Raw genomic sequence first — 10,542 nt, 5'->3', positions numbered from 1 at the left:
AGCACGATTCCCCATTGTTAAATCTTTTTATTTTCCTTTAGGGAAAAAATAATCCAAGTTATGTGTAATTCTGCCAGTATTTGGCAGCTTACTGCTATCTAGTTAATCTAGATGGGAAATATACAGATGCTAATTTCCTAATTGAAATAAATAGAGCATGTATTATTAATGGGAGTGCTTTTGTATTCTGCGTTGTAGAGCAGAAATTCTGGTACATTTTTTATGTTTCCTTGATTAAAATTTGAATCAGTTTAAAAAAAATGTTGAAAAACGTAGTTTTCTCATCAGAAAGAACACAGACTCTCACACACTCATATGCACACCTCTCCACTGGATTTGAGGAATATAGATGCAATATCAAACCAACAAACTGGAAATCAAAAAAAGTTTTATTCATCTTCTGATACAAAAGTGTTTTTAAATAAACAAGTTTTAAAATTTTGTCACTTTTTTACATGGATAAATTAGCAGTTCTATTTTCTTTTATAATACACTGATGAAAGACCATGAGCATTATACACGAAGGAGCAGTCCAAGCCTTAAAGGCTACAATCTGTGCTGGCGAGCTGACCTCAGTGGTGATTCACATCTGGGGTTTTTAAAAGCACTTACAAATCTGCGCTGGAAGTGGCGAAGGTGTTGCGCACACACACACTGGGTTTCAAGGCACATTCTGTGATTGTTTAGAAATGTCACCTGAAGCTCAGTGTGGTCATAAGATGAGAAGACAGCCAAAACATGAAGGCAGTTTAAGAAGGAAACCGCATTAGCTCAGAGGGGAGGTGGTCAGAGGTTAATTTAATTCACTTTAAGTGAATGTAATGTTTGTTTGACTTTAGAAATTTAATTAGCGTTCCGAGGTATGCTGGTTTGAGAAATGCTGTTTTTTTCCAGCGTTTTAGGTTTCACCAGAACCACCATTGCTGGATACATACGGTATTTAGGAAAAAAAAATGCAGCTCTGACATTATTTTTGTCTTACTCTAAAGATTGGTTAAAACAAACAAACAAAAGTGGCTGTGTGAGGCACTATCTTGGTACAGATGGTATACATAGGCAAATAGATTCTTATTATTGTCCACAATGAGGCTGAAAATACAGAAGGCCTACAGTGACACAGACCACATAATATACATAGAGACTCACAATCTGGACTGTAAGAGTTCTGCTTTATAGATTGTCAGGCAAGTAGACAGGAGCCGTTTTAGAGTTTGGTAACTGCAGAACAGGATGAGTCAGGACCAACAAACTTATTGTATTTAAAGCTTGCACTTATTGCAAGGGACTGTCAAATTAAAATGGTGGGAAAAGCCTACTATTAAAATGCACTGCCAGCGACAATAGAGGGAAATCTAGTCTCTGTCGTCCATGAAATTTAACCAAGGTACAAATATCACTTCCAGGGAGAACTCAATTGTGTGGGAAATGAGCCTTTATGTATCAGTCAACATAGATTAAAAAAATGGGAAAACTTGAGCTGGGCCATCATGTCCACTTGTCATTGATGTTTCTTCAACATGCATGAGCTGATGCATGGAAGCTTGTTGATGTGTGTATATACAGTGTGTATACAGCTCTGTACAAAGGTTTGTAGCACCAGATTTTACGAAGCCCCTTCAGCGCTCCAATCTCATAGTTCTGCAAGATGCTTCAAACAACCTATGTGACAGCAAAACATAGTTGCTCTTTTAATGACAGAGGTAGCTCCTTTCCACACACTTTGAACTATCTTCAGAGAAAGATACATTTATCCTCAATTTCTTGCACTATACTGTGTGTATCTGCAAATGTATAACTCTGTGACTGCGTTTTTGCCCTTGCATAATGCGTATTTTGGCAACTGATTGTCCCATGGCTTCTTATTCTTAAACTTGCTGAGAACGTTTGGAAAAGGGCAGGGGTAATAATTAAATTTCCTGGATTTCATGTTAACCCAAAAGCATATAAGGTACAGAGCTTCCAAGGAAATTACACACATCATTGGAAGTTAGCTGAGCTTCTCACAAACCACTGATGTGAAACACAAAGGCATAGATTTCCTAGAAGCTGTAAAGCTCCTAATTTATGGGCCAAGTAGAGGCACACAGTGTATTTAAAGGTACTTATATATCCGTCACTGTGTTGCCTTCATCATATGTATAAGGACATACATTAAAAAAACTCCCTGGTAATGGCTCTGTGAACATCACTGTGCTGTAAAATGATTTAACAGTCCTCCCACTGCTGGCCCAACACTTCACATATTAAACAATTATAGTGCATTATTACAGCTTAGAGCCTGTGTCCCAAAAAATTAATATCAATAAAAAATCATCTGTATTTTTTGTAATATAAAAGACATAATTCCCAAATGTTTAGACGTAAACAAATTGAGGATGCAAGGCAATATTTCAGATTTTCATTACAGCTAATCTGCTGTTTTGATGTCTATGTTTTATTCAGGGTGTGAGTTGCTTTTGGGAAACTTCAGCCCACGTCTGTATAATATCTGCTCCAGTGTAAAATTTAAAACTTCAAAACCCCTTTAAAAGAAACAACAGCATTCAGGTTTACTGCATTCAGCAGGGCCAGTCTCTTCTGCTGAGGACTCTGGAGAAAAAGAGAGACAGATAAGTAGACATGGTGCTGATCAGCTTATTGGTGTATCTTGTCTACATATTGATAATTCTGTGCTGCCTTTCCAATCTCTCTTTTTTCTTCATGTTTTCTGCTTTCTCCACCTCTTTGAGCAACTGAGGTCTAATGGAGGTAGAGAGGCTACTCTTGCTGCTAATGTATGACTCAGTCTTCCTATTCCGGCCTTCATAACCCCTCCCAGATGCAAGGTGAGGAACAGTCAGGGAGCTCATGTGATTCTGTTATATCCAGTGGCTTCGTAGAGGAAGTCCTGCTACATTCCCATGTCACTTCTTAGCTCCCTCTCATCTCTTGAATCTCTCCATTCTTCATTTAGCAGAATGAGTTTCTGTACAAGAGAAGAATGCAGAATTTGATTCCTGTCCATTCACTCTCTGCCTTTCATCTCACACCACTGTCTCGTTGCCTTTCCCTGGTTTGATCCAGCCCTCGCCCGGTGCCCTCTTGCCACCTCGGCTGTCTCTGAGTAGCCGGGCGGAACAACGCTGCCAGGTGTGAAGAGTTTTTGCTGACCAGATCCACATCCCCGATGTAATACCTACAAGTAGTGACATGAAGATTCGGAGCATCTCTGATGCCACGTATGAGTCCCGGGTGCTGGCCCTGAACTCTCCCCAGTGAGAGAGCTGGTAGAGGTAACAGCCAATGACGGTGGATGCTGGGACAGTGTACAGAACAGAAAACACTCCAATTTTCACCATTAAACGCTCCAGCTTGTCTGTTTTGGCTCCGTCCTTCTGCAGATTGGAGCGTATCTTGAAAAGAGCCACAAGGCCTGCACAGATGAACAAAGTACCTGAGGGGAGGAAATGTAAGAACTGTTATGTAAAAGCCAACTAACAGAAAACATAACCAAGCTCACATATTTAAGAATTAAGACAAGTTAAAGAAATAGGATGGACATATCCCATACTAAGTATGATTACTATGATTAATTTATACCATTGTGTTATGATTACCTATGAGAAGGTACGTGGCCAGAGGTGCCACCACAAAGCCAGTGAGTGCCTCCTGTTGCTGGTTTCCAACATAACACAGACCGGTCAGATCATCTGCATCCACCAGTCTCATGATGAGAATGACGATGGTTTTAACAGCTGGGATGGCCCAGGCTGCTATGTGGAAGTAGGAGCTGTGCATTTCAATCGCCTCATGGCCCCACTTCAGTCCAGCAGCCAAAAACCAAGTGAGGGTCAGGATCACCCACCTGAAAGAGGAGGTGGAAACAGGGTGAGAAAAGCTCATGCATACAGTTGAGTATAGTATTATTTCAGGCAGACCATGACGTCAGTGTCAGCCCTCAATCCATGTACATCAGCTGATAGCAGCTGATCCTGATTCAACCTGAATCGCTTCTACGCAGACATTATGTAAATTTCAAACAGGTCATATGGTTCAGGCTGCTTGTCCCTCTTGTTTACTCCACCTTCACCTTAACTCCTCCTTTTTACATTATATCAAACTTTAGTTTCATGTCTTTTCTTTCTGGTGGTTGAGATCTTGACTGCTGCTTACCCTACTTAGGCTTTCCATGTATACTCTTCCACAAGATATGAATCACCACAAATGGCAATCCTCTTACTGTTATAGTGAACAGAAATCATATGTTCTATAGAACAACATGCTAAGGCAGCCTCTGATCACTGCTGGAGCATCTCAAAACTTTTCATAACCAATCAGGTAGATGCAAGCAGTCCTCAGTAATTAGGTTATGTCATGAAAACAAACAGTCACGAGCTACATGTCAGAGGGTTGTTATCATTCGTTAGGAGAGAGTGGAGTCCTTGGCCTGTTACTTTTCCAAATGAGGAAGACAAACAGGAAAACAAGGGCTGAGTGAAAAGGAAGAAAAAGAGCTGCGACAGCAGTGTGTTTCCACTGCAACTTTGGTGCAGCATACACTCGAAAAGTGGTGCTTTTACTAAGGGTAACTCATGTGTGGAACAAATCCAACTTGTACAGGGGTTATGAGACAGGATAGATTCATTTTAAGGAAAACAGGATGCAAGTCTCGTGTTCCAATTGTTCCACCACTTGCTATTCACAACAGCTGATGACAATGGGAAAACTGGGACAAAGAGATGAAGGAGTGTGTTTGAACGAACCAGAGTGAGGAGGCCATGCCAAAGAAGTAGAGGAGGAGGAAGACAATGGCACAGCCCGTGCTCTTTAATCCTTCTTGTACCAGAATTGGTGCTGCAGCAACATCCAGGTCACAGGAAACACTCTCTCTCCCCAGAGTGAGTCGCACCTAGCAAGGAAGGTGTAGCTCAATTAATCACAGGAAAAGGCTGAGCTTTACTGAGCAGATCTTTCTCTTTGTCAAAACACCTTGCCTAGAACAATACAACACCACATCTCCCACTTACCAGGTAGGCGACACTGTACAGATTACAGCACATGGAGAGGAAGATGATGGGTCTCTCAGGGTAGGAGAAACGCTGGGAATCCAAGAGAAAGGTCAGCACGGTCAGAGTGGTAGACAGGAAGCACAGCACGGCCCACACCGCCATCCAGGCATCTGTGAAGACTTTGGCCCCTCGTCGGTAGAGCCCACTGTCGTAGCCACACTGGAGAGCGCAGCTTTCAGTCTGTTTAAGCCAGGTGTACTGGTCGGGGGCAGATCCCAGACACTTCTGATGGGGAGGGTTGGGGAACGGCTGGTAAGGAGGGTCCTCATCTCCTGGACCCTCCATACACATGTGGTTGTGATCATTTTGAGGTGGGAAGTGGCTGCAGTTGAGCACCTGGAGAGGCAAAAATGAAGGAAATGATCATTTTTAAAAAAGAATCCCATTCATTCACGTAGCCCAACCTCATGATCATGAACACTGAGATAAAAACAGCCAAACATAAAGACGTACTTATCTCTTTTTTGTGACTCTTATGCCACTAATACTTTTAGAAAAGCAGCAATATATTTTTTTAAATTTTGCATCTGTTAAAACCAAAATGACCCCACAGTGGTGCTGTGATGTTTGGCTTAGGAATTCCACACTTAGCATTCATGTCAAAGAGGCTCATTAAAATTTAGTCGATCAAATAATACAAATGCCTCAAGATAAACAGCTGCTACCGCTTATCCTCCACTCAGGCTTCACGAAACAGAAGGGGCTTCAACAAAGTATTAAAAGAGCACCATTCAAACCTCAAACTTGGGAGAGACTGTGGACTGTGTGTTTGTTTCAGGCAGCTGTTTTTATGCGGGTGAGTGGAAAAACTCATGTAGAAATGATCTGAAATGATCAAATAACTGTGACAGGGCCCATCAGCCAGATCCTGAAAATGTGTTTGCATTTTTAAGTTGTTTTCTTGGTGATGCTACTTACCTCAGGCCATATGAAGCCAAACTCATGGAGCACTGGGAGGCATTTTCTCTTGACAGACAGACACATGCTGCCACATGGCCCGATGGGGATGGGGACCTTGTCTGTGCACATGGGCACATAAACCGAGCAGAGAAAGAACTGAAAAAGGATAGAGACAAAACATTACATGCCTAAAATGTTGCTTGTTTGTTGAAAATTTCTGAGAAACTTTGGATGAATCCTTCTATGTATTACAATTGGATTATATCAGGTAGATGCTACACTTGGTATGTGGTTCTTCCATCTACTTTCAGAACCCTCCAACTATCTAGCTGCTTTTCCTGTTTTAATCTTTCAATACAGTGTATCACTATTTCTACTTGTAGGCTTTTCATCTTCGCTTCTGGTGAGAAACCCCACAACTACGCCCAACCTGGATCAAGGTTATTCACATACAACTCTCCATCTTTAGAAAAAAAAATTGCACATAATTACACTGAGGGTATGTGCCCTATTGTGCTACACAATCTCCCCAACGCAGGCCTCAGCTCTCTCTGTGAAATAGATCTTCTAGATGTGCTTATTAAGATAGCGACACTTGTATGTGACTGTTGAGGTGGTAGTGATGTGGGAGAAGAGCCAGTCTGGGGTTGCAGAGTTCAGAAAGTCTGAGGTAATTTCATGAATCTGCTGTGAAATCTACCAGAATGTTAAGTGTAAAACTGTGCCAGGCCCATGATACAGAGACTGCATGTCACTCAGCTACCTTTAAGTAAAGCAAACAAACAGGTGATCCAGGTGTTTGTTCTGGTGTTGGGAGGAAGGGGTTTTGTTTTTCAAAACTGCCAAAATATGTATTGGGTCTTGATAAGAGTCGAATGTTAAGGGCTTGCAGCCTTGGACCAGTGATAGACAAACCGCAGCTGAGCCCAAATGAAACATGAATCCAAGAAGTGTGTCAAGGTTGGGAAATAAATACACGGGGGATGTTAAACAACTCTGACTGTCTATGAGAATCTGTTTGCAAAGTAACCTAACATCAGTGATCTCCGCAGCAGCCTGTGTTTCTATAATTAAACACACTATAAAATGAGTGTATGCTGAATAAACCGAATCACTGATCTCTTGGTCTGCTTAACATCTACATGCATTATGAGGAAAAAAAACATTTTGTCATTATTAGCTGTGATAGATTAAAAATACCTATACAGAAGAAAATGTACAATAAAAAAAAAACACTTATTTGTCTCATTTAACTCCCTTTAAATCTGTTTTTTTTTATATAGGTACCTGGGTACAACTCAGCTTTATCACTACAAACTGACTGAGCTGGAGACAGTGTTTGCTTTCTTTCCACGAATTCCTCCAAACTCACCATTAGCTACTAGTCCTGATCCACTTATAGTGAAATGAAATCACCAGTGTTTACAAATCAACCAAGTCGCCTCGCGTTTGAGTCTGTGGGCAGCTTTTATGTGTCGGCTTACACACTCACAAAGGTTTATACAAGCTGAGGATATTGAATTACATGCAATAGAATTTTTAATGCTTCTCACGGTGAGTTACGCATACCCAGCCAGTGATGGCAATGTAACACATTCTGGGTGTTTTCCCCCACTGACCGTTTGTAACCTGAGTGCTGCCACTTCAGTGCTAAAAGCTGCTCCAGTTACCAGTCAGGAAGCCTCCCATTAGAGTAAATGTTACACGATCCCATCTCTCTTTACCCCCTTTCTCCCTCTTTAGTTGTGTGTGTGTGTGTGAGAGAGAGAGAGAGACATGGGTGTCAGCTAAACTTACTGGACAATTTACAACTGGTGGAAGGCAGTCTGATTTTATGCCAGTTGCTCCTTATTCTGCCTGCTTCTCTCAATCATTGCATGTCTCTTAAGAACTATCAGTTCAACAAACCGAAACACAAGTCATCAGTTTCACAACAGCTGCACACCCATACTCGACTCTAAAAAGCTATATTAAATATGCAGTAGTATGTGGTGTGTGTGAATGCACTTGTCTTGATGCGTTAGTGTGTTTGAATAGTGCTTTATCTCATTTTTTAAAAAAAAAAATCACTATTCATCTTGTCTGTTCTCCAAATGAAAAAAATGTAAGTTGTGTCAGTAGTTGCTCCAATTATAGTCTAAAGTAAAATCTCATAGATGCATAATGGGACCAATCTATTTTTTCTTATATGGTGCATGTGTCAAACAAGCAGCATTTGTCCTAGGACACTGAGTGCACCATTGTTTTCAAGAAGACATTGCAGTGTAAGGAAGATTCAGCTGTTGCTGTGTGGGGCATGAACGCAGAATGTCAACAGACAGAGGGGGCATTTTCAGTGAAACTAGCATGGCAGTCTGGCAAAACAAGAGGGAGGGGATGCAACGACCCCCTCACCCAACTTATCCTAACTGTATGGACATCGACCTATAATGTGCTTATTATCGCTGGCACCATCAGTCTGAGCAGCTCGCATAATAGCCAGTTAGTTATTGCTGGTAACTCCCTGTCATGTGCTCTGGGACCACACTCAGCTCCAATGTGTCTGAGCGCACACTCACACAAATATAGCACACTTTCTGGACTCAGGCGGGCTTTTTTTTCTCTTTTCTTTTCTTTTTTTTTGGAGACCAGATCCTGCATTCCTACAGCTTAACATGATTGCATCATATTTTATGATGTGCATTTTAAAAAAGAAAAAAACACCTAATCTGCTGTAATGCCAGTCCGGTACCTTGAGTTGACTGGAGCAGCCGTACTGGATGAGCGGGGTGAACGTGGTCAGCTGCAGCTCTGCGTCCGACTGCAACACGTTGCCCACCAGATTGGGCATCTTGGTAACGTTATAGCCGAGACCCTGGCACATGCTGATCCGGATCGGGTCGCAGGTCATCTCCTCCACCTCGTCACCAAACGTGTTGACCACGCAGAGCGGACAAACCAAGAGAAGCACGGCGACTACGGTGAGAGACATCCCGGGCATGTGCACCCTCATACTGAGCGGGTGCCCTCTCTGTAAGTGTTGGCACAGTAGTAAGTATCTCCACAAACACGGTGAGGTCGCCTTGGAAACGGAAACACGTGGATTCGGTCCAACAGGAGTGGAGCGCGTGTGGTCCGTGCGTTAAGGAGGCTATAATATCCCACTCAGAACAATTCAAATATCCAGAAAGCAGCAGGATCTACGCGCCTTATCGGTTTAAATAGTCATTTGCATGATCTTTAAACAGCTACATATTTGATCGATTTTCCATTCCTTGTCGCGTCGTTTCCCCGTTGAATCACTCCGTGTATTGAAGCGCCGCGGAGCCCCGACTGAAATCAGCGGCTCTGATTTTGCGCCTACTGCCTGCAAGCGTCCGCTGCTGAACTTTATTGTGTCTGTGAAGGGAGACTATTTTCCCCTTCCAAAGGAGATCCGACCAATCCACGCGCGGGAGTTGGGTTTCAGTGACCAACCCCTGGCCAGGAGGGCGGGATCAGAAAGAAAAATAGAGGAGCCAGCAGCGAGCTACTCCCCCTATTCTCTATCCCCTTCTCTGCTTTCCTTCTGTTATTTTGCCTTCTCCTGTCTCATTTCCTTTTCATGTTTGCCCTTTCTCATTGCGTTTACTGTGTCCATTCTCCTCTCCTCCTGCAAAGTAAATCACTAAGCATTCCCAAACTAATTCTGACTCAGTGTCCAGTGCTTGTATTTTTTGCTGCCTAATGTGGGGGCTCACATATGTTTTTAGAAAACATGTATATTTATGCAGTATGTATTTATGTGTGATTATTCCATTTATATCTAAAGACCCTAATGGCTTTTTAAGGCTGTCTGGAACTTCACCACAGGTTCCACTCCCCCTCTCTAAAGGCCCGTCAGCTCTAAGTGCTCATGACATTGTAATTGAAAGTAGGGCCTTAAGTGATGCTGAAGCATTGGAAATCTGTTTTGCATGGCAATGAATGCACATACTGGATAGGTTTTGTTTGCTCGTGGCACCCCGGGAGAAGGCCTCTCTTTTACAGCATGAAACTAGCAGTGAAGAGTGTTGTTTTGGCTTTTCAGCATTGAAAGTGGACTTGGGTGAGAAAGTGTTTGGGGTAGTTCTGGGAGGTGGGAAGCTTGAGGAGTACTTGATTTAAGTGATAACCACAGTTCTGAGATTCTTAAAGCATCTGCCAGGTGTAATCAGACTAAAGAACGCTGCAGAGCTTTTAAAAACACTACAGCTATCTGACTTTCAAATGAGCTGCATTCCCAAACCAAAGTGGGATGTATGTAGAAAGAAGATTCATACTCTCTGACTTAGTATTACTTCTCGTGTCCAAACACCACATATTAGTTACTTAAAACATATGTTGGGATTTTTTTTAAAAAAAAACAATAAATACACACAATTAATGTGAAAAAGTTCACATTGACTCTGAAACATACGCGTCTTTAATACAAAATCTAATCTGATATCTGCTGACACAAAGCAGAGAAACATGAGGAACCAATAGAGAAAGAAGCAGCGAGAGATAAGAAATTCCCATTTAAACTGACTTTATAAGAATTCCTCTTAAATTAAAGTCAAATAATGGTTTGAATATGACAGATATGAAACAATAG

At 42.0% G+C, this 10,542-nt stretch overlaps 1 protein-coding gene across 1 annotated transcript; it reads right to left on the bottom strand.

The window, feature by feature from the left end:
* Positions 1-371: 371 nt before the first annotated feature.
* fzd4 (frizzled class receptor 4) lies at positions 372-9,302 on the bottom strand. Its single transcript, XM_041995512.1, has 6 exons — positions 8,680-9,302; positions 5,967-6,104; positions 5,007-5,384; positions 4,743-4,888; positions 3,597-3,844; positions 372-3,433 (listed from the first exon to the last, which is right to left on the bottom strand). The coding sequence occupies exons 1-6, from the start codon at positions 8,938-8,940 to the stop codon at positions 3,024-3,026; spliced, it is 1,581 nt and encodes a 526-aa protein (XP_041851446.1). The 5' UTR covers positions 8,941-9,302; the 3' UTR covers positions 372-3,023.
* Between the last annotated feature and the right edge of the window lie 1,240 nt (positions 9,303-10,542).

This window comes from Melanotaenia boesemani, chromosome 9, assembly GCF_017639745.1.
Source record: "Melanotaenia boesemani isolate fMelBoe1 chromosome 9, fMelBoe1.pri, whole genome shotgun sequence".
In the NCBI taxonomy this organism is placed as follows: Eukaryota; Metazoa; Chordata; class Actinopteri; order Atheriniformes; family Melanotaeniidae; genus Melanotaenia; species Melanotaenia boesemani.
Note: the sequence above shows the minus strand (reverse complement) of the source record. Positions and strands in the feature narration are given on the sequence as shown.

Coding starts and splice junctions, on each gene's coding strand:
- fzd4 (XM_041995512.1), bottom strand. CDS start 8,940: ATGAGGGTGCACATGCCCGGGATGTCTCTCACCGTAGTCGCCGTGCTT. Junction 3,845..4,742: donor GGCATGGCCTCCTCACTCTG/GTTCGTTCAAAC, acceptor CTCCTCTTTCAG/GTGGGTGATCCTGACCCTCA. Junction 3,434..3,596: donor GGCCACGTACCTTCTCATAG/GTAATCATAACA, acceptor TCCTCCCCTCAG/GTACTTTGTTCATCTGTGCA.